The sequence below is a fragment of the Aulonocara stuartgranti genome (genome assembly GCF_965226115.1).
Source record: "Aulonocara stuartgranti genome assembly, chromosome: 12".
Taxonomy (NCBI): Eukaryota; Metazoa; Chordata; class Actinopteri; order Cichliformes; family Cichlidae; genus Aulonocara; species Aulonocara stuartgranti.
The window spans coordinates 24,216,978-24,240,672 of NC_138948.1; the positions used below are offsets into that span (position 1 = coordinate 24,216,978).

At 39.1% G+C, this 23,695-nt stretch overlaps 3 protein-coding genes across 3 annotated transcripts; all 3 read right to left on the reverse strand.

The window, feature by feature from the left end:
• Window positions 1-1,917: 1,917 nt before the first annotated feature.
• nkx3-1 (NK3 homeobox 1) lies at window positions 1,918-3,009 on the reverse strand. The gene is made up of 2 exons (XM_082555376.1): window positions 2,762-3,009; window positions 1,918-2,517 (listed from the first exon to the last, which is right to left on the reverse strand). Exons 1-2 carry the CDS (start codon window positions 2,946-2,948, stop codon window positions 2,120-2,122), a joined length of 585 nt encoding a protein of 194 aa, XP_082411502.1. The 5' UTR covers window positions 2,949-3,009; the 3' UTR covers window positions 1,918-2,119.
• Window positions 3,010-8,600: 5,591 nt separating this feature from the next.
• Window positions 8,601-10,267, reverse strand: nkx2.7 (NK2 transcription factor related 7; the record flags this gene model as incomplete). The annotated part of the gene is made up of 3 exons (XM_082555713.1): window positions 10,143-10,267; window positions 9,672-9,968; window positions 8,601-9,148 (listed from the first exon to the last, which is right to left on the reverse strand). The coding sequence occupies exons 2-3, from the start codon at window positions 9,925-9,927 to the stop codon at window positions 8,601-8,603; spliced, it is 804 nt and encodes a 267-aa protein (XP_082411839.1). The 5' UTR covers window positions 9,928-9,968; window positions 10,143-10,267.
• Window positions 10,268-14,501: 4,234 nt separating this feature from the next.
• On the reverse strand, window positions 14,502-22,948 carry LOC309718640 (uncharacterized protein). The gene is made up of 5 exons (XM_082554083.1): window positions 22,620-22,948; window positions 16,961-17,036; window positions 16,706-16,861; window positions 16,163-16,252; window positions 14,502-15,767 (listed from the first exon to the last, which is right to left on the reverse strand). The coding sequence occupies exons 3-5, from the start codon at window positions 16,808-16,810 to the stop codon at window positions 15,480-15,482; spliced, it is 483 nt and encodes a 160-aa protein (XP_082410209.1). The 5' UTR covers window positions 16,811-16,861; window positions 16,961-17,036; window positions 22,620-22,948; the 3' UTR covers window positions 14,502-15,479.
• Window positions 22,949-23,695: the final 747 nt, after the last annotated feature.

The following is a 23,695-nucleotide window of genomic DNA, read 5'->3' on the forward strand; positions in this document are numbered from 1 at the left end:
CTGGGCACCACTGAAAAGACTCCATCACCTCTGCTTTTAAGCCTGGATCCAGGGGTAACCAAACCAGTGTAAGGAAGTCAGTATAGATTTAGATGCATTTACTATGACGTAAAATCTCCCCGATGGTGAGTTAAATCTTTAAAATTGAATTCAACATTAAAGTGGCTATTATATTCTATAATTGCTTTTGAGTTGGTCATTCTTTCCCAACACTGAAACACAGTATAAAGAGGAGCAGAAGTGAAATCAGTTGCACAGATGATAAAAAATCTCTGAAGTTTTGAATATTACAGACTAAAAAAACACGTTACTATTAGCAACTTTAGAAAGAGAAAAAAGGTCCACACCCACATGCCACAGTTTTTTTTTATCAGTTACTAACAATATTAAAAACATCTCCAAGTGTTCCTTAAATAAAACTCAGTACAGTGTCATCAACAAGCTGTTGATTTGTTCACTTCCCTAATAAGTAAAACTCCCTCATAGGATTTTACTTAGTTTGTCATCATAATTTTTACATTGTTCACTGAGCTGTCTGGTTCTGGACCCCACGGGAGATTGTCACATTTGCTTTTCAACCAATCAAAGGACTGAGATACCATCTATCTCCACATGGGTCAGCCACAGAAGCTCATATGCAGTAAATTCATTGTCTTTGTTTGTTTTTTGTAGCCATGGACTAATTCATTATCAAGTTTGGTTCTGTTTGGGTCAGTCCACAATCACTCTCAGCTGACTGGGATAGTGCGGTGTAAGTCTCGCTGCAACGTTAGACCTGTTTCCGAATTTTGTCTTTGTTTTTTGTATGTGCACAGCATGTTTAAACTTGGTGTTTGGTGAACTTGAGGTTATCAAGCATTGGGATTTCGTGGTTGTAAATTTGCAAGCCAGAACATAGCAGTTGTTGTTTAGATGCTTGATTAAAAACTCTTTAGGGTTTGGGGGATATGTAAGTGAAGCACAGCATTACTCAGTGGGAAGGAAATGATATGAAGAACATTCATAAAGGAAACTTTGACCTCATTTACTGAGAGGGAAAAAAGAGCTCATGAGAAGTCCAGGTGATAACACACCTGCAGAACACTCTGCCACCGAAATGCTTCATAGCCGCAGTGCAGCTGGTGTGAGTGTAAGTCTCACTTTATAAACTAACAAGACGTCAGTCAGTTTGAAAAATCGTGCTGCCAGACTTCTTAAAATTTTTATTTGTACAATCCAGGTGCTTAGAAAAATATGTTGATTTGTAGTATGTGTTACATGCATGAGTGTACAGGGCTATGATTACACCAAAGCTTCCAAAAAGGGGTCACAAAATGTGCCCAGATCTAAAGTCTACATCACATTTTGTGTGTTATCCTCACTTATTGTTATACATCATACAGAACATACCTTAAGAAACACGTTCTGTTACTTTTTTATCTACCAACTGCCAGGTATACTCACAATCACCATGGCATGCAGGAGGTGAGCCACATGACAGCTTTACCTCCTCATGCCCCACTTTCAAGAAAGCAAAGCTGACAACTGCTGATTGAACTCGATGCCTTATGGAGCTCCGTTTATCTCTGATTTAAACAAAGATGCCTCTTGGCCAGCCTTCATATTTGTATTTATGTCAGCATGTTTAAGCATCTGGAATGCGTGATGTCAGCTGATGTCAGCTGACTCTCTTACTGTTTCGTTTCCTCTCGTTTTCCGTGTGGTGCTGTCTCTAGAAAGAGCAGTTTATCTTCCTGCAATCAGGGCATCAGCTCCTTGAAGAAATCGGGTCTCATTCTTTCGCCTTCATTGACACCAACTGCAATTTTATCACAGTTTAACTTCATTCAAATGCTCGAAATTTTAAAGCACTCTTAACAAAGGTTAAATGTATAAGCATTAATTTATTAATAATTTATTAATCAACAATGTCACAAGTTGGCTGTGCAAATCCATGTCATATCCATACAGCAAGATTTGTATGATAGCACATTTTCATGAGCGAAATCACTCCACAAGATGGATAAAGTCAACACATGAGCAAACACCATGTTCCAAATCTGACAAAGAATCAGTTGTGACAGTAAACATAGATTTTAGAAGCTTGTAGATGATAAACTTTAGGGTTATACATTTATTTTCACCATAACACTGGGCCCCAGGGGCCACTGTAGTCCCACAGGTAGGGTCTGTATTGGTAGGCTTTGTAGAAGGAAGTAATCAGTGATGATCTGACCAAATCCTCTTTCAGACCCAGTCCTTCTGCATTGTACAAATCCTTACAAAACTCTGATGTCTGCTGCTTCCGCTTCGTTTTGTACCTCCTGTTCTGAAACCAGATTTTCACCTGGGTCTCAGTTAGTCTTAAGGTTCTGGCCAGCTGAGCTCTCTCTGGGGCCGACAGGTATTTCTGGTGATTAAATTTCTTCTCCAGTTCGAGCACTTGGAGGTGTGTAAACGCAGCTCTGGAGCGCTTCTGCTTTCCAGGGGAGGGCAAAGTTGACTCTGAGGAGCTGGGGCATGATGTGTTCAGAGATTCTGTGAAGCACAGATGAGATCCAGTCATTAAACAGGTAAACTGGTTTACAGCAGGCTTTGTGAACTGGTTTGTGATCATTGTAAGATAAACAGCTGCCATTACAAATAAAATTTTAAAGCAAGTCTTTTGTTGTTACACTGCACCATTCTGCACATTCTTCATAGTAAACAACACACATCAAACTGATTTGGTCACTTTATCTAAGCGCAGTAAACCTGCTGTTGAAAGCCTGCAGACGCTCACCTGTCTGTAATCCAAAGGCTGTTTCCTGAAGACAGAGCTGTGGTGAAAACTTTCCTGATTCTTCATTCCACTGCGAACATCTTTCCTCCTTCTGCGAGCAGCATTTATCATTGAATCGCGCACTGTCTTTGTTGGAGAGGATGTCCTCGATGAGGAAGGAAGTCAGAGGTTTGGCCGAGTCAGACATTTCCAGCCAGTAATAAAAAAAAATCCGAGGACTCTCGGTGCATCAGAGGCGCAGTGGGAGAAGTGGCTGAAGCACTGTGAGTCCTCACACACTTACACAGTCTGAATTTATACAATAGCAGGGGCGGGCTCAGATTGCACTGACGCGTTAAGGAGACGGGACGGCTAAAGTTTACTTCTACTTTCACTAACTTTCATTCAAGTTTCCTACTCAGCTCTGCTGCAATGTATCAAGTCCATAAAAATACTGAAACATTCAAAAGGAAGTACTGATCCTTTTTTTTATTTTAGAAGTGATCTGTATAGAGAAAGATTTTAAAACTTTAGACTGATTGTAAAAAGATGAATTTATATATTTATAGCTGTCCTTATGCATGCTTTTATGTTTAAATGAAAAACAGTCTGATGTGGTTCTACTTATACACATGTGCAGAAAGGTGTCGAATATGTGATCTAAACTCAAACAAAATGATTAGAAACTCATTTCTGTACAAGAAAATATAATGGGTGCATGTTGGCAATGTACTTTTTTAGCTATGATCTATTCCTAACAGAGAGAACTGAGTGACATCCAAAATTAGCTAATAAACTAGTATCAGAAAAGCAAGCAGTGCATGTTCACAAAGTGTGTTTAGTCTTTCTGTGGAGGAAGTTTGAGTCCACAAGGAGGGACGGAGCTACCTGCTCCAGACACACTAAAAAGTCTCGAATTTGAGCCCTCCATCAGCTCAGTATTGTAACACAGCGGCTTCAGTGAGACAAATGTACCAGTAGCGGGGGTGGGTGGGGCCGGTGGCTGGGGTCAGAGTGGGTGGTCATGCCTCCTGAAGCACTAATGACTTGGACACATTTAGGCCGGCTCCTGAATGGACACGCTCATTGTTTGACGGCTGTTTATTTGTTGTTCTCTGCGGTCCGGTCTGACCTTTCTCCGTCTACTAAGATGTTTACAGGCGTTGTCGGAGTTGCTCTGGGATTTCATGCTTCCTTTGGAAATGCGTGAATGTTGGTATGACAGACACAGCCCTCTCCGTGGCCCCTGATGGCGCTGACGCCACCAGCTTCTCTTCACCAAATACACACTTACATCACACTGATGACTGCTACTATTATCAGCAGCACTTAAACTGCATCCTTGTATGCATTATACACTATGTATCAATATCCAGCATTATATGTTATATATATATATATATATATATATATATATATATATATATATATATATATATATATATATATATATATATATATATTATCCCCAGACTAAGTCATGTCTGCCATGTTCTTTCCTGTGTTGTGGATAATCATTTATGAAAGCTATCTGTGTGTAATCTCTTAAGGTTCCTCGTTTGCATTACCTGCTGTCTTGTCAACAGCGTATTAAGATTAAATGCTTGATATGTCTCACCGTGAAATCTTTGCATGCGACTGTCTGCCTGTTAAAGTATGTTGAACTGTAAGCACAGAAAATCCCACTTTTGTCTAGACATTGTTTGTTACCCCATAAAACTCCTTACGTTTATTTTTGGATCATACTGTACTGAACGTGGAATCAAGCAAAACCACAGCTGTGTGCAAAATGACTTTCTACTAGAAATGCATACATTGCATTTATTTGAGGCATATGTCACTTTTATTTCACCATCTAAAAAACGTTTGATTGTGGTTAAAAGGATGTTTTGCAGAATAACAAAACTCACGTACCTGTCTGATGACATAAGCAAAAACAAGGTCAGCAATGACAGCGAGCACCTGGGCTGTGTGAGGAGGGGAAGTCCTACGACTGAAGTGGTTCTTTTAAGACTCTGTGCAGTCATCCACCACCCTTATTCTGTGACAATCGGCATGATTGCTCCAAACAATGGCATTTCCTCTACAATCACTCTGTCCTAGACAGTCGTGGCATAGTTATCTAGATGTGCATCAGAGGTAGCATAAGAGAGCTGCTGACCTTTCAGCCTGGAAAGGCATTTGTCCTCCCCGGTGCAGTGGTGACGATGTTTTCTTTGAGCCACCAAACGTGCCATCAACCTTCTGTTATTTTCCTGCTGTTTCATTGTCTGAGAGGGTGACTGCGAGGACTTGTCGCAGCAGCATATTTGTCAGCATTCTGTCTTCTTATCTTCTCAGCATCAGAGTTGTTTTATACAGTATCCCTACGCCTGGCTGTTGCACAAGAATCATCTTTGTAAAGTGTGCGACATAACCAATATGTCATCAGAGGAAACAGGTCAGTTTAAAGTTTGTACAAAAACTAAATGATAAAGAAACAATTACTCTGAATTTAGTAACTGTGAACCATTTTTTTCTTCTCCAAATTCAGTGAGGGGAAAATTAAAGTAACTTATCTTTGGTCTGTGTGAGATAGTTTTGTAAATGCAATTCTAGTGTTTTCCACCAGAGGGAGCTTTGAAGCCAATCTCACAGCTACTTTAAAAGAAAGGGATTATGTACCATGGACTGTTATTTCGTCTACAACCAGCTCAGCTACAAAAATCAACAGTTTCTTATTTTGTTTAGGCGAGTTGTTGCAATGTGGATGAGCTCCTGCACAATCATATACAACAGTTCATCATTTCATCATCACACTGACATTTGAAGTCTCTGACATAGTCAGGGACGCGTCTTTCTTTCTAACCACAGCATGACTTAAACCCTTTGTGGATTTTGGAAACCATAATGTCTCTTCAAGCGATGGTCAGACTCACGTCATTCTCTATTTAAACTGCCCCTCATCACAAGCAGTGTAATCAAGCACCTTTTATGTGGACGAGGAGAAAAGAAAAACTCCCTCTCCACCTTTTCAAAACAGAGCTACTGCGCATGAGCTCACAGTTTTCCTCCCTGAAAAGACACAGATTTGACTATTCATTAGTGAGATGTTGCTGAATGTCATTTAAAAAAAATCTTTATCTGTCATGAGTGACAGAGGACCTTTTCACTGATTGCAGTAACCAATTACTTCAGTTGAAAGACAGTTACTGTGTCATGAGATCACCGGGTTACGTCATTTTAAGGCTTTTCTTTATGCTTCTAAATTAAAATTGAAATAGTTCACACCAAAGGTTATGGCTACACGTGATCTATAATGTAATGTATTAAGAATAAGAATAAGATCTATATATATTTTTAAAGTTACATTTTAAAGTCATACACTATAAACATAACTTCTGAAAAACCCTTACTTACACACACACACACACACACACACACACACACACACACACACACACACACACAGGGTCATTATCTGATCTCTCTTGGTCTCCTCTCTGTCTACAGCTTCATCCTTATCTGTGCAGAGATGCTCCTTCAGCCCGTGACTCTTCTCTGAGAGGTGTTTATTCTCTGCGTTCACGCCCAATAAAAAAATTACACAAACGTATTTTCCCCCCAATCAAGTGATTTTGACGGGAAACGAGTCGCGCTGATGTGTATCTCTGATTTATTTGATTTTATGGTTTTATAATTTTAAATTAATGCCACGCTTTGTTGTTGTGGAGATATAAAGGGACCGTTTTAATGATAAAAAATAACTGAATTTTATTTTACAGAAATCTGTGTTTTGAAGTTTGATTGGCGCTCACCTGGCTGTGGCTCGTCGATACACGACACGTCAGACTGGAACTGTTTCCCGCTTGATTGAAAGTTTGAAGAAGTTAAAGAGCCACTCTGTCTGCGGGTTTGTTTACCAAGCAGAGCCCCGGGACAGGACAAGCTCTCCGGCCTTATCAGCGGATTTGTGAATGGGGCAATAAGGAGCTGAGTTTTGATAGAGGTCAGATGTCACTTCATCCATTAGCTGTTTGATGGCTCTCTTTGATAAACCTGGCAAACGACAACGCCACAACCAGTTACACTTAAAGGTTCCTAATAAGGTATGCTGTCGTTTTTTGAGCTCCTCCTGGAAAACTGGGTGACAAAGTCTTACAAATTTATATAATTTTCAAAAAAGCTTCTCCTTTGTTTTATTTATTTTAAAAGCTTCACTCAAAAGCTACGGAGAAATAAAAAAGGAATAATTTGATGAAAAGCAATATAGTACAGTAATGATATTTTTAAAGCTCACTTTATATGAAGTCATCACATGTTTATAGACTACATGGAGGTAGAGGACGCATGGGGCACTGTGGGTATTTCACGCGATCGTTTTGCACCGGTCAATTTGTGGAATTTTATGAAAAGCTCACGCAACATTAGTCGTTTTAAAAATGCACACTTATGAAGAAAAGCCAAAAGTAATCACTTTGATTTGAATCCGTTTTTTACTGTGGTAACTAAATCAAAATATTTGGAATTTTTGTGTTTGCCAAAAAGTGATTGGTCGTATTTAAACTGCTATAAATAACTTTTGCCATGTAATATGTGAAATATATCTCGAATGTATCACTAGTGAATGACATCAAGCCACCTTGAGTCACAAACAACATTCCTGTCACAAAGTAGAAACCGCAATCAGTTTTTGGCAAAGTGACTTTTAAAAACTTTATTTATCCAGATAAAAAGTTGACATAAAAAATCTCTAAGAGTAATCTCGCCAAGAAGAAGAAATTGCAATAAATATAACAATAGTTCTGTAAACATATTTTACGTGGTCAAAAAGGACCGGATTGGTTATAATGTATAGGTGCAATAAGACACAGTCATAAAGATGCTTGAAAAACAGGTGATTTTTAAATTGCATATATAGACCTTTTGTAAATCCTGCTCAATGAGGTCTGTTTACAAATACAAGTAATTTTAAGTAAAGATATTACACATAAAAATCACACTGGGAATCAGTTCTTAGCACCAATGAGGCTTCCGTGTGCTGTTGTCAAAACTGATCTCACACAGATTATCTCAGGCGATCCAGGAGTGCGCATTTGACTCGTGTGATTCTGATTGCAGTAAAGGGTTCCCACATTAAAACTAGCAACCTTAGAAGAGAGATCCCGGAAACCTTCCTTATCTAGGCGATCGAGCATGACCAAGACTTATAATGGAGAGCAGTTCAGAGTCAGAAAGATAATAATGTGGTTCATTTTTATCGTGTTTGCGCTGACTCGCTCAGTTTACCTGTTGCAAAACCCGTTTTTAAAGTGATACATGAGTTCGAAAAAATATGACATTTATTCTCAGTTGTTTTTGTATAAAAACACTGTAAGAATGAAGAATATTAACTATAATAAATAATAACTGTGACTGGTTCAGATTCATGGCTTAAATGGAAAAACGGTTTAAAATTTCATTTCTAAATTTTGATACATTGATATATTTATCTAAATAGAATAAAAAGTTGTGCTTTTTTTAATCGCCATTTTTTACTGAAACCCACTGATAACCAACCCCGTTACAGGGCTGGTTGTCACAGAGTGTCGTTGATGCTTCATTAGTTTTTGTTCGATTCATGACTCATTATTGAAAGTAATCCAAACATCAGCAAGAGCAAAAAGTGTATCAACCAACCCCGGATTGCCCTAATTCAGAATTTGCGTCTAGACACAGAAAAGTATAATTGAATATTAAAGCGTTTATTCTTCATAATCGATTCATCAGAAACTTTTTGAACAACGGGAAATTACAATACGACCCCACACCAACTATACAATATACATTTGATACTGAAATGTCTCAGTGGTTCCTGCTATACAGCCGTTTAGTCCCTTTATCACCAGCCTCTTATACCGTGTAGAGAGGCCTGAAACGGCCCGTGGCCGAAGTGCGTCTCGGTGTTTCCTGTTAAATCATTTAGCTTGCTGTTGGACATCTGTGCAGCAGAAGGTGACGCGCTGTGATAACTGCAGCCGTACATGCTGCTGTTTCCGTATCCAAGCGCGGGGTTATAATGTCCAAGTGTTACATTGTAAGGCGCTGAATGGGAACCGGCACCGCACAGCTTCCCGTCCCGCACCAGCACGGGAACCGCGACCCTCCTGGGTGCAGGCAGATAACCCGCCAGCTCCAGAGATTTGTCCTGCCTCTGACGTTTACATTTGTACCTGCGGTTCTGGAACCAGATTTTCACCTGGGTGGAAGTGAGCTGGAGCACGTGGGCCAGGTGCTCTCTCTCCGGGGCGGACAGGTAGCGCTGCTGTCTGAAACGCCTCTCTAGTTCGGACACTTGAGACTGGGAGAAGAGGACCCGGGGCTTCCTGCGCACGCTGGGCCTCTGGGGGGGTTTGTCACAATCAGATGGACTGTCGAACCCGCTCATCTCTGCACCACAAAACAAAAACACAGTCACGTTCTGACACCATGACCTGTTTACTGCCTAAAATTTTCCAAATCATTTGTAATTGTTCGGAATGTGCAACACTTTTAAGAATAAAGCTTAAATGAAGTGGAAAATTGTAGTAAAAAAAACCAAACAACTAATTTGATTATTTCTGAGATTTTAAAGGCAAAATTTACAAAACTGCAAACATTGACAACATTAAAAAATTTTGTTTAGCTCACATTTTGATCTTGAAGTCTGCAGTTTGCAGAAAATTGTCAGAATTTTTTTTTAATTTATTAATTTAGGTGCTGATTACTTTAGGGAAACATTTCTCACTGGTTCAGTGAGATTCTTGTGGTCTGTTTAGGTTATCAGACTAAGATCTAAAGGGGAAATGAAACTGTTTCATTCGGGCCCCGTCTCATTAACGCGTCCTGTATCGTGTTTTTGTGGAGCTGCCTAAATCCACAACCAGCGGCTCCTGAATTGAATCTTACTTTGTTGTCCATCGTGTCACATCACCTTGCTCGTGTATCTCCTCTTCTGCTCCCGGGTTGTGAGTATCGAGTTTGTCAAGTATCTCCGAGGCGCGCGGCTCCGAGTGGCATTCATAAAAGTCTCTGTTCTGGGGCGCAGCGTGCACGTGCTGATGATGCAAGGGCACAACCTGGTCAGCCGTTAGAAAATCATGCTCATAGTCGTGGTGGTGCTCCATCCTCAAGATATCCTTCACGGAAAATGGTGTCGAGGTCGTCAAACTGGGATGCATGCCTTCCATTTCAGTGCTTAGATTTGATCCTCGATGAGCTCGAGCTGCTGCTGATGAAGCCAGAGAGATGTGTTAACTGACTGGTGAGTGAGGGCCTGATTTGAATCATTCAATGGTCCAAGCTAATGAGCAAGGTAGATAGTCAACATCATCCCCTTTTTGACCAAATGACCAACACCCACAGCCTGCTCACACTACCCTGAAGCCCCAGCTTTCCTTCTCACCTTACAGAGACACCTTTCATCATGTCCGCCCTTCTCTCCCTGCGAAACAAAGGTGCAATTCCCGAGTTTAATTAAGAAATGAGACTTTTGGTGAGCGCATGTATCAGTAAGCACGCGGCCTACCGCAAAACTCCTGGAGTTGCGGAAAGTATGCGCTAATTAGTTCATTGTGCACAAAATATTGTGATTGCTGATGTTTCTATGCGGGTTTTTATGACTAATATCTTTGTTCAAGCTGGAAATGAGGCTCCAGTAAACGTGGTTTACGAAAGGCTTATATATAAAATAAAAAATGAGCTGTTTTGCTAGTATCTCTCTGTTTCTGTGTTATATATGACAATCAACATGGTCTTTTTTGCCCAGTTAAAATATCTTTATTGTTAGGATCTCTCCAGAAATGTTTGAAAACGTCTCTGTTTGAGACATGATTGACAGAACATATACCTGCAAATGATTTGTAGCAGTTTAAATACCTGCAATCGCTTTTTTGTTTTTGTTTAGATAGATAGATAGATAGATAGATAGATAGATAGATAGATAGATAGATAGATAGATAGATAGATAGATAGATAGATAGATAGATAGATAGATAGATAGATAGATAGATAGATAGATAAAGTTAAGCTGCTATAGGAAAACTATAATAGCCAATCAAGGGAAACCATCGCAGCCTAATTACTCTGTTTTAAAATGGGAGGCACTTATTCAGAGTCTCGCCAGTCCTCGTTCTTTGTGAGCTGAGCCGCTTAATCAGCGTGCAGGTCCTCGGGGGTTGAGTGATGTCGGGTGATGTTGACCAGCTTTACCGTCAACATTGTTTTCAAGCCATGTTATTAGTGTTCTCAGGCCACAACAAACAGTAACATTACACCTGATGTTGTGGAAGTGGAGAGGCAGCGGCGCCAGCCTGCAATGCTTGACTGAAGGCTGAGACGTGCTTCCACAGACACAGGAACACGGATAGACACGGCCTGTCCACTGCCACAGATATATAGCCTAGGGGGCATTTGCGGGGATGGGTGCTTTTGAGAGTATTTAGAGGGCCCTTTAATATTATAGAACAAGTGGGGTTCTAACAGACGAACATGTTCAATTGTAAAGCACAAATACAGAGAACTCGATGGTCTTCAGGGCTTGCCATATCAGGGTGCTGTGTGCCGCGAGTTAAAACAAAGATAACTCTGCCTTCCTGGTCAGGACCCTGACAGAAGGTATTTTTATCCTCAATGAGACCTTTACCTGGATGAATAGAGGACTGTGTTTGCAAGTTAAGAGCTAATTCATTTTGAAGTGTGTCCGCCAGTTTTAAAACCACCCTTAAAATATTTTCTCTTAAACAAGTGCTAAAAGCTCCTGAGAAGTTATTAGATTAGTTACTTAGACTTATGTGGTACTAACATTTGTTCAGAACCTGATAGTTTTTTTTTAGTTCGATGGTTTTCATGAGTAAAAGAAACCAGGAAAATATAGCAAAATGAAAAGTAACACAATTAATAAAACGGCAACAAAACACCCACAGTCCAGAGGAAAGTCGTGAGTCAGTGAGCCACAGTGGGGCGCTGATCTGTGACAGTTTTTTAAGTTTTTAAAGGGCTTTCTTCAACAGAAGGAACACCTCACGTGCGCTCCTGCGCAGTTTCCTCTGGTCCAGATTTGCACAACAGAAATGAATGTATACTTTCTAAAAGTCAATATGCCAACATGTTTGAGCTTTGAGCTAACAGATTAGGAGTTAACTCATTCTGACTTACTTATTAGGCATGTCTGGTATAAAATCTTCCAGATCCAGTAAAATAAGTCAGCTAATCAATAGAGAAAAGAATTCAAATAGTTTTATGTAACGCAATAAAATCGCAGCTTAAGCCACAACGAATCATTAATTTATTTAATCCTAAAGGGACTCACTTATGTCAGATGTTTGAATAATGAACGTGAATTATTCTGTCCTGTGTGGAAGTTTAATTCATTCACAGACCTTATTGACTACCTGCAGTGCAAAAGTTAATATTCATAGATTTTTACTCCATCATTGTGCAGCATGTGTACAGTGGGGCATTAAAAGATGTAATAAAGGTGTAGTAAACAAGACAAAACAAAATAAGCGATATATCTTGTTTTACACACAAGATGTGTCAGTGATCATCATGCCACGGAGATTTGCTGCTTGCCTTGTTTTATGTCATACTTGTTGGATTTGTTCTTTCAGTAAGAAATGTGTTGTTTTTGTTTCTTCAGAAAAGGTAAGAAGAACTTTTAAAATGTGCTCAGCTTCAGGTGATATTTTGACAAACAAGCTGACAAACCAAGAAACCTGAACTTCAAAAGCAGAGAGGGGCAAAATCTCAATGTCAACTTTCAATTGTTTAACACCTTGGGTATTTCAGGGTGTCCAGTTTGATGAGTAAATTACTGCTGCAGTTTTCTCCAGAGGCTTGAAGCAATGCTCTCCCTGGGTTTCTGTGACTGCTCGTGTTTAAAATCAAAGCCTTTCTCATTGCTTCCACCACATGTCCTCTAACTGTAATATAAGAAGGTAGCTCAGTACAGTTTACCATAAATACCCCTAATTCATCATACAGCAAAATAGGAGGTTGATAGCAGCTGAAAGAAGAGATGGGGTCTCCTTACACTGAGTGAAACTGAAACCAGCCTTGCATTGATGTTTCCATTCAGGAATGAAGGAGTCTTTCAGGCAGAGTCTATGTAAACTCATACAGTAGTTACAAGATATAAGATCATTTTCGTACACTGAGGATCACTCAGAAAATTGCTGACATTGAAAAAGGCTATCAGAGGCACCAGGGTGCGCTAGTTGCTTGAAATGACTACACACAGCCTGACTGCCACCACCACAGTTTCTCTGTGCTTGAAAAGTCCAACAACCAGAGCAACATTACTAACGATAATATGTGGTTAATTTTCTGGGACATGCAAATAACATTTACGTTTGCAGCAACTCTGAGTGCAAAAAATTGTCTCACTGTTCTGATTATACGCAACTGGAGATGTGAGTACTTGCTGTACTTTCACAAAGAGGGGATTTGGATAATATACTTGTAGTAGTCAGCTTTGGAAACTTTATTATAATTGCCGATCATATCCGGTATCTATTTTTGGGATTAACAGAATTTAGATGAATTTCGATTAAAGATAAAATTTGAGCAAACTTTTCTAGGCTATGCATTGAGTGTTCGGACATGCAGTCGTCTTCTTGAGGAGTGGTACTCAAACTCAAACTGGTACCAGGAAAGAAAAATGTGGATTTAAACTGAACTGGATGAATGTGATCTATAGGGGGGAAATAAACAGCAGTTTACTGATGCCACTCAAGATCTTTATTCCACCAAAGTTCATCTTGGGTAGTTTATTAACTGTTAACTAATTTCTGTAGAAATTGTGGTGGAATTGTTGCTACAGCCAGACATTGTCTCTTGTATGTTTTTACTGTCTCTCCTACTGAAAAAGTTACCGCCAGATGCACAGAATCAACTTTTTGAGGCTGGACCTGAATGTTGCTTGCTATTAAAGGTTGAATGTTTGGGGAAAAAAACAAAAAACAAAATATTGAAAATATGGTATATACGATATCCATTAAGTAATTGGGAACTACTACAGAGAAAAAGAAAGAGTTTAAATAATTCTGTTCAATTCCTAAAATTATTCCAGGGCTTTTATTTTGAAAAAAAAAGAGAGACTGTGGTCAACAGAAAGATTTCCTGTATGAAACTGAGCAATCTTATTTACAAAATCTGAGACACCTGTTGCCTCCTGTCGGTCACCGTAAACTGGGATTTTAAATGTGGAGAGGAGGGGTGGGGGGGTGCTGTGATTTCAAGGTTACCACGAAGAAACATCCACTATTTGCCAGTTACTGCATTTTATATGTTGAACAGCTGAAATAAGCCGAAACTCGTAGATGTATTCAAGTCACTGGTTAAAGACCAATGGATAGATGGATAGATGGAATGAACTACAAAAGATAAGATAAGATAACTCTTTATTGTCCTTGCACATTCATACCTAGTACAACAGTACAACGAAATTGGAAACTGTCCCACGTCTGCACTGCGCACAACTAAACACAACTAAACACAACAAAACACAACACACACTCTAAAAAAAGATCTGCTGGCTTAACTTAAAAAAATTAAGGTAACAATTTGCATGGATCTTTTTAAGTTACTTCAGCTTAGCCACTATAGCGTAAATGCCACAAGAGTTCTCTAGTTAGGCAAACTCTGTTCCTTACGTACAAACAACATGATTTGCTTTGTCCTCTACAAGCTTAATTAAGTTGAACCAACTTAATTTTAATTGTTTAAAAATTACTCCATTTAGTTATTAAAACTTATTTTTTTACTTTTATTCTACTCAGAAATATCCATGCAAATTGTTACCTTAATTTTTTTGAGTACTAATAACTTACAATAACTTATAACTTACAATTATACAATAAATTACACATTGAAATTCCAGTTTTATGATCAAACTGTTTATTAGAACACCAGTCCACCATTCCAGACTCATTGACATTTCAATAGCAGACAAAATTGTTGCCTCCATAAAATAAATGACATAAAACACCCCTGTAAATCTGTCTCAAAAAGACTGAACATTTTGACAGTCATGCTCTGATTTGTTTGTTTGTGTTAAAGTGATAGTTTAGGTTTTTTTTAAGTATGAAGTACATTGTGAGTATATTACACACAGTAGACAGCAGTCAGCACATTCCTGCCACCGACACGCACGATAGGCTCAGTTTGTTTGTGTGACTTTGGTAAATCTGAACTAACCCGAACTAACACCAAAGTCACCAAATAACACAATTACACTTACTGATCAAGGCAGCAGGAGACCAGCAACTCCTGTGTGCTGTCAGGTAAAATTGCTGTTTTTGTCCATGGACGCTGGTGGGCCAGAGCGATTGAAACAACAAGCAGTAGAACTTCTCTTTCCCCACAGAAAAGGCTGTCTGATAGCAAAATAAAGCAGTAAACATATTCTTGATATAATGTACATTTAAAACTGACATCAGTTTTATTAGGATGGAGGCTCATCTTGCGTGCCGGTGGCCCCGTCTGCTTCTCCGTAGGTGGAGCTTACTGACTGCCATCTACTGTGTGTAATACACTCACTATACGTATGTACCTCATACAGCCTCACTTCAAAAGACCCGAGCTATCCTTTTAAAGTGCATTATTTTGAACTAGGTGTACTTAATGCTCAACGCTCAACTTTACACCTACTGCCTACTGTACAGTATGTAACACAACACATTGCAAACAACAGTGGAACATTTCCCGTTTAATTTGAGGATAGCCTCACTCTTCACATTTTTTAGTACAACAGTTTACTTTTTAGTGACATTACCTTAGGACTGGCTTTCAGATCATCCAGCTCGAGGAATATCTTTTGAAACACTTCAAAAGTGTTTTTCAGTTCTTTTGGGTAGCTGAGGTTGAGTGCATATATCAGCCCCATTAGCAAGGCACAGGCTCTGGGTACATCCAGGTCTGCTAGGACTTCTGTTCCTTCAAGTATGATCCTTGCGCTGGCTGGATCAGACGTTGTGGCACCTCTGGTTACAATCTTCATCACTTCATTGGTAATATCCCCGCCACCATCCTGGTAGGTCAGAATCAATATAAATGTTTTAAGTAATCATACTTATACATGAGAGTAACACAAAATAGGGCTGCAACTAACAATTTTCTCGATTATCTGATTAGTTGTTTGGTCCAGAAAATGTCAGAAAATGGTGAAAAATGTCAATGTTTCTCAGAGCCCAATATGATGACCTCAAATGTCAAACATATTCAGTTTGCTGTCATAGAGGAGTAAAGAAACCCCAAACCATTCACATTTATGAAGCTGAAACCAGAGAATTTGGACTTCTTTTTCTAAAATAATTACTCAAACCGATCAATCAATTATCAAAATAGTTGCCGATTAATTTAGAAATCAATTAATAATAGATTAGATCGTATCTCTAATACAAAGTATAGTCATGTCTGATTTACCTGCTCTTTGAAGAGATCCTCCTCCTTTTCCCTGAGATACACCACTAAGCCACGGATAGCGACCTCTCGCCTTCTCTCCACAGAATCGTCCTGTGAATAAGAAAAAGAATGTCGAACTGCTCTTCGAGGAGGATGGGTTTTTGATAATTACATCCAAAAAAAAAAAAAAAAAAAAAGGATTGACTTTATATGGCCTGAACTGTACCAATTATAGATTTCCAGTGATAATCAAAGTAATGAATTGATCATTTCAAAGAGCCATTTCTCTGAAATGATCAATTCATGAACTTGAAAAATCCAGGTAACAAATAGAAAAACTGGAAAATCTTGCAAATTACTCTGCCAATCATGATCCACATCACCTATAATTTGTTTTATTATTAAGTATTTATAGTTTTAATTGATATTTGTGCCTCAAGCTCTAAACAATAATTTGACATAGTTGAGTTGTAAACAGCTACCTTTTAAGACTCAATATCACCTATTGGAAAAAAAAAAGTGGATTATCCTATTTGAAATAAACTACATTTCATTCATTCATACCTCTAGCAGCATGTTCTGGATGCGCCGAATGCGCATTTTTGCAGCCCCTCCTCTTGAGGACAGCAAGGACATTATTTTCTGAGAGTACTGGTCCAGCTTTGCCATGAATGTTGTCTCCAGGTTAACAGTGGTGATCCTTCTGAATTCTTGGTTTATCTGTATAAAAAAAAGGCACAAATAGGCACAACATGTTAATGTATACAATTTACTTTAAAAGAATACATACTGCAAATTATCTTATGGAAAAATATTTACCTGAACTGCATCAAAAAGAGCAGGCCATCTTTCTTTCAGGTCATTGATTTTTGGTGCTTGATTGACAACTTCCTGCCTGCGAATGGAGAATGTCTTCGCCATTTTGTCACTGATGATCTGACAGTTGTCCCTCTTCCTCACTTCACTGAGGAGCTCCACTCTTCCATATTCCAAACTTTCTTCCGTTTCTCCTTGTGGGTGAGGAGGTAAATAGTTCACTTCTGACTTTTTTGGCTTTTTGACATTCTTTGCAGGTGCTTTCTCATGTAGTCGCTTCTTTCTGAGAGAGTTCACATCAAGTTCAGGGCATCCAAGCCCTCTCAACTTGGTTCTATAGTTGCCCATTTTATATTTTAGTCTCTGTTGCCATCCATAGCATCCATTATATGACCCTGGTTCTTTAAGGCAAGGATGCTTCTGAATCAGCGCCTCAGCAACATCCACAAACTGTGCGCTTGTTGGGTAGGCAACATACTGAAAGACGCTTTCAGCCAGTCTCTCAAGGATGTCTGGAAGGATTGAGGTAAAGTTGAGTGGAATTCCATCCTTCTTGAAAGCTTCATTTCCTGAGGCAAGCAAAAGCTCTGTGTCATAGGCAAAGCGAGGTACAGGAAATTCAGCCGGCCACCGCTGTGATCGCTGAATCCCATGTTCAGGTGATGATAGAATCAGTGTATCCTGGGATCCGGATGAGCAACTGCTTTGGGGAGGACCGACGGCGGTCACTGAAGTACTGACTGAGGTTGCTGAGCTATAGATGGAGGTTTCTGATTCACTTTCAAAGGAAGTGTTCACTTCAGTTAAGTTCAGAGTAAATGTGGGAGGTTCAACAATGTTAACCACTTTTATTGTGTCCTTGTCCTTGATGTCACTTGTTGAGGTAAGACTGAAATATTCCTCTCCAAAATCAGCATCCTTGTAATGCAAAGTAAAATTCCCTTGAAGCCCAAATGTCTCTCTTACAATGGACTCAAGTTCACCCACAGTCCCAGGGAGGCCATGAGGTAAGTCAAGTTTGCGAATGTCATGGTCCTGAAGAACGATCCTAAGTTTGGTTTGATGAGACATTGGAGCGTCTGTAAGAGAAACCACACGCTTCAGTTTGATTTATAGAATACATCCAGTGTCAACCTTAAGACATTAAGTATCAGAGGTAAATATTACCTTTGATAAGCTAAGGACTTTTCATCACCTTTGAGATATTAGCTTGCATGCAGAAAGGAACTAAGGTAGTGATTACGTCTCTAATCATTAGCTTTCACATTACACTGTGACATTTTATATATGCTTTTTGTCAAAATTGACTACTGCGAAACTGAGTGCCCATTTATATACCTGCTTTTAGTTTGACTAAATGTTTGAAACATTTATTTCTATGGAAAATAACAGGAGTCTTTTTTCATCTTCTTAATATTTTCCATTTTTCCATTGAAGCATAATGTAATAAATGCAAAACTACAAAGATCACAAAATTACAGTAGCTGAAAGTAATGTCACATGTCACATAAAAGCTACAACCATAACATTTTCAGTTATATGCCAGTCATATTTACAACTACTACTCAGATTTACTTTTTTGTTTCTGCATACTAGTGGGAGTCAAGAGATTCATCTCTTTTTGCTCTAAGAAATGGCATGATCTGAGATTAAAAGGCGTTCCAGGCTTTTTTATTATTATTATTATTATTATTGTCCAATGTCTGATGGTAGATATAACATTCTCACTTGAACTGTAAAAAACAAAACACTTATACAAGGTAAACATATTAGCCAGCAAATCAAATCTTTCACGCATCAGATGGTGCAAGGCCAGGTGAAAATGATTAACTTAAGTTTGAGATACATACGTTAATGTAAACAGCCTTTTTGTTTTCTTCATGAAATCATGACCTCACCTATAAAGAGTATTTTTGGTTATGCATTTTATCCCAGAACTGCCTGGTGTGTAAAGTCAAACAAATGAGAAACTGTTAATGACCACTACACATGGACAGAAATGTAACGCTTCTGGGTAACAATACGCTTCCCTGCAACAGTGTATGCTGCCATTGGGAAGATGTCAGACAACTCACTCAGCTCAATCACCTTAACACTTCTTGTGTTTTCGAGTTCATAGCTTCTAAGATGTTCAATATACCATGCATTTAAACATTTCACAATAAAGCAAACCTTTCCGTTGACAACAGCTATCTGAATCAACTCCACAAAATCTGGAAGGCAACCTGTTGAGCCATGTGCCAAGATCATTCCAGTGGAGTAACTGGTGCCACTGCAACACACTGTAGTTGCCATCTGGACAAACGACTCGCTGGGGAATTTTACTTGCAGTGCTTTTTTTATGTCTTCCCTCAGCACAGTCAAATCCACTATTGACAGTTTTGTTGCCTGCAGAGATGGTGGAACAACTGCACCACCATGTAGATGGTGTGCAATCATGAACTGATGCTTCACTGCAAGAGACAACAGAATGTTTCGGAAGCTGTGGGTATGCCTGACCACACGCTTGAAAAAGCTGTGTTTAGCTTCAAAGCGCATAGTCCAAAGAGATACAAGGGGACCAAAAGCCTTTATTAGCTGTGGGTAGTGCTCTAGAAAATGATGCTTTGGAATAAGTCTTTCCTGAGGGAAAGTCTCCAGGAATCTGTGTCGATGCTCAGAAATCTTGCTTTCAAGGAAACAAATAGTTAGGTCTGTATGCACAGGAGAAAGGACAAGTTCAACTATGTCCTTCAGGTTCAGGATGACCAGCCACGTTGGTTCACTCTCTGGTATTCTTTCTCCAACTATCAGGGGAAGGAGGCGAAGCAAAGCCCAATTCTCATGGGCATTTCCAGCGACAGTCTTTCTTGTAGCAAAAGCCAGTGGAACTGCTTGTGGTGAATCAGATTTATCTGCCCATCTGTATGGGAACTCTTTGATCAATTTATTTAGTTCATCAAGTGCAAAATATTTTTTTTTGATTAAGGCATTTAAGCACAGTGCTAACTCGAAAGGTACAATACCTTCAAAGAGGTCGTGGAGCAAATCAGGTGGGTAGCCAGATAAAACATCAAAATGTTTTAGTCTTTCAGTCAGTGGGCACTGTCTCTTTACTCCATAACAATGATTATGTCCCTGTGCTGTCTGAACATGAGCCTTGTGCTCTTGTATTGTCCTAGGCTTAAATGCTCCAGTTCTAACTTCACTTACTTGGAATTGGGATCTTTCTCCAAGACAGAACCTGCAGACGTGTGTACTTGAGAAGCTCTCCACAAATCCTCCGATAGAGTGGGCGCCAAGGTTATCTGCAACAACACAATACACAGTACCTTTGACTCGAATGTCTAATGAAGGAATGTAAAGTCCTTCTTCTTCAAGGCTGGCAAGATCTTTTAGCATTGGCTCAAACACAGCACTATAGCCAAACTTTTTGATATCATCAGCCTTGCAGAGAATGGCAAGGTATATCGATGTTAGTGATGATCTGAGCAATGGTGGCACATTTGCTAAAACCCAATACACAGCAGTAATTTTGTGCTTTTTTCTTGAAGTGCCAAGTGGATTACACACTTCAAAATCATCCACATACAGAATAAGAGAAATAGCTGGATTGTTTTCTGACAGCAATGTATTGTTTTTAAAATGTGTGCCATCCTGAAATGATTTGTATTGACTTTCGGAACTGCTGTCTGCTTCATTACTAGATGTGAGCAAATCCTGGATCTCTTTTTTCTTCAAAACCTCATGCAAAGACTTCAAAATAGGTACATATTGAAAACTTCTCTTCTCCCTGGCACTGAGCATATATTCTATGGGTTCCACCACGGAAAAATGCTCCTTGAAATATTCTCTTCTTTTGTAGGAGGTGGAAAGAGGACCATTATGCCCTAGGGCTAATGTAATTGGGTTGCACTCACATAGGTCTGTTACCATCTCAGAGATGATCAAATCATCAACTTCACAATTATGCTTTTTTAAGCATGACTGTAAAATCTCTTTTAAAATAGGACCTGAAGCTGATGAGGAGATAAAGTGTAGCTCTTCAACTAACTCATCAATACACCGTTGTGGTACATTGAATATGCTTTCCAACTTAAGCAGCACGTGGGCTACATGTTTTTCTATTAAATTCGGCAATTCTCTTATTTCATTACCTTCAGGGTCTTCACTCACTGCACCTTCAGTATCGTCTTCATCCACAGGATCATCCCCTGCATTTAGAGGATTGACACACCTCTGCAAAAGCTCAGGCTTGAAGTCATCAAGTGTATGAGGAGTGTGTTTCCGGCTCCTATGAGAGGCAAATGTTCCATGAATGTTTGTTTTGAAAGGACAATTTTCAAAAACACAAGACACAGTTTCCTGTTTCTTTAAATGACGACCAATATGCTCAAAGTATTCTCTTTCTGTGGAGATAGTGTTTAAAGAACAACATGGACATTTAAATGACAGTACAGTGGACAGTGTCACTGACTCACGGGTCGAGTGAGTTCTTGACAGATGGGTTCGCAGGCTGCCCCATGTTTTAAATGAGCAATAACACTCCCAATAAAGACAAGGGTGAAATTCTCCACCATGACCATGTCTTAATCTATAATGCTTTAAGAGATCTGTCTTTCTTGGTGTTTCAAATTTGCAAATTTTACAGATCCACTTCATTTTAAAAACAAACAGTTTAAATTACTTTAACTTGGGTGATTCAGAAGGCTGTAGTACAAACAACTTGTGCTACATCAGCATTACAGTAAATTTTAATTCATTGTTTTTGAATATTCAAGATGAAAAACAAGAAAAATGCTTGTAAACTACTGCAAAGAAATTGGCGAACTACACGCAATCAATATTCACGCTTTTTTAACTATAGTCTTTAGTCTAATCATTATCTCACAGGAAATCCTTATGACATTAAAAGTTAAAACTATGTATATTATTTTTAGTGTTGAGTTTCTCCTAAAAGTTGCTTTATGTTTCCAAATCAAAGATATTTTTTCTTAAGTGATACAACTGCGCTTATGTATCTGCAGTTAACACCCAAAAGAGCAAAATTATATTTTATGTGCTAATGCACACTCAATGTAATGTCATTAAAACAACTAGTTTATGAATGTTACTTAAGATCTTTCCTGTGGCGTTTCTACAACATGGCGTTCGCTTCCTCGCCCGCGTTTTTTGACTGAACTTTGACACAGGCTGTTCTTCAGCTAGGGCTCAATTAACAAACTTCAATCTCACATAAAAATAACTCTAGGACTTAAACATCAAAATGCATCGATGTTAAACCGAATGTATACTCAGTAACCTACATTTGTTTAGTCATGAATGTAAAACGGTCCAGCCTTTTGCTGGTCAAACCTTCATCAACGCTGCAACGATTTCAAAGTAGAAAGAAGAAAAACGTGTATTACCCTGTCTTTGCAGAGTTAAAACTACTGCTACAGAAGCTCAGTGTCAATTAACACCATTTGGCTGCCACCGTAAAACAAAACTTAACAAAGACTAATGTTACGGTCGAATTACTTCACAAGTTAGCCAGAAGTGTAACGTTACTAGCTTATCACCACCACTCGCCGAGGAAGAGTTTAGTGTTGTGTAAAAAGGATTTCTTGCAGTGCGTGTTGATAGAGTTAAAGTTAGAGTTATTAGCTGCTGTGAATAAAACAAGGCAAAAAATTGTACTCACCACAAAGCTTTAACGTTTGATAACGTTCCGTACAAAATGGCGCTTCTCCGCTTTCTCTCTTTGCCTCCGTTTCTCTCGATCAGTGGTCTGAGAGCAGCATGTCCGCGCAAGTCAGCCTTGTACTCAGCTTTTAAAGGACGCTTACGAGATTTTTAAGTTGTATTAACTGAATACACTTTCATGTTAAGTTAACACAGAAATGTCTGTTCAAAATCGATATATTACTGAGCTAAGACTGTTTTCTTTATTTTCATTTCGACCAACTCATTAAATTAAGTTATCAACTGATTACAATGTGTACATGCAACAAACTTAATTTTTTATGCAGAAAAAGCTATTGATTTTAAGCTTTACTTACTAACCCCATGAATCGTTTTTTAGAGTGCAGTAACTTAAAATGGATTTTTTTAAGTGCAAGAAAGGTATGAACAAAGGAATGACTTAATAAATAAAAGAATGAGTGTATGTTTATTGTACATTATTATTATTATTGTTATTGTTATTATTGCGACTGGCGACCTGTCCAGGGTGTTCCCCGTCTCTCGCCCTGTGACAGCTGGGATAGGCTCCAGCACCCCCCGCGACCCTGAAACGGATAAGCCAAAGTGAATGGATGGCTGGATGGATGTTATTATTGCCCCCCCCCCAAAAAAAGGTCCACAAAGGTAGCCAATCGGGTCAGCTGATTGCATTGATTAGGGCTATTGCCCTGTAAAAGCTGCCCTTGAGTCTGTTTGTCCGCAACCTCAGCAGCCTGAATCTCCTGCCAGACGGCAGCAGCTTCAACACCCGGTGTCCTGGGTGTGTGCAGTCTTGTAGGATGCTGCGTGCCCTCTTAAGACAGCGAGTGCTGTACAGGTCCTTCAGGGAGGGAAGAGGATGTTTTTTGGGCCACATTAATGACCCTCTGAAGTGCCTTTTTGTGTGCCATGGTGCAACTGGAGAACCATACACAAATGCAGTCAGCACACTTTCAATGGAGCAACGGTAGAAGAGCAAAAGAAATCTTTTGCTATCAAAGTTATTCAGTACTATGCTAATACATAATTTGATTTATTTATGGGGTTTTTATTGGA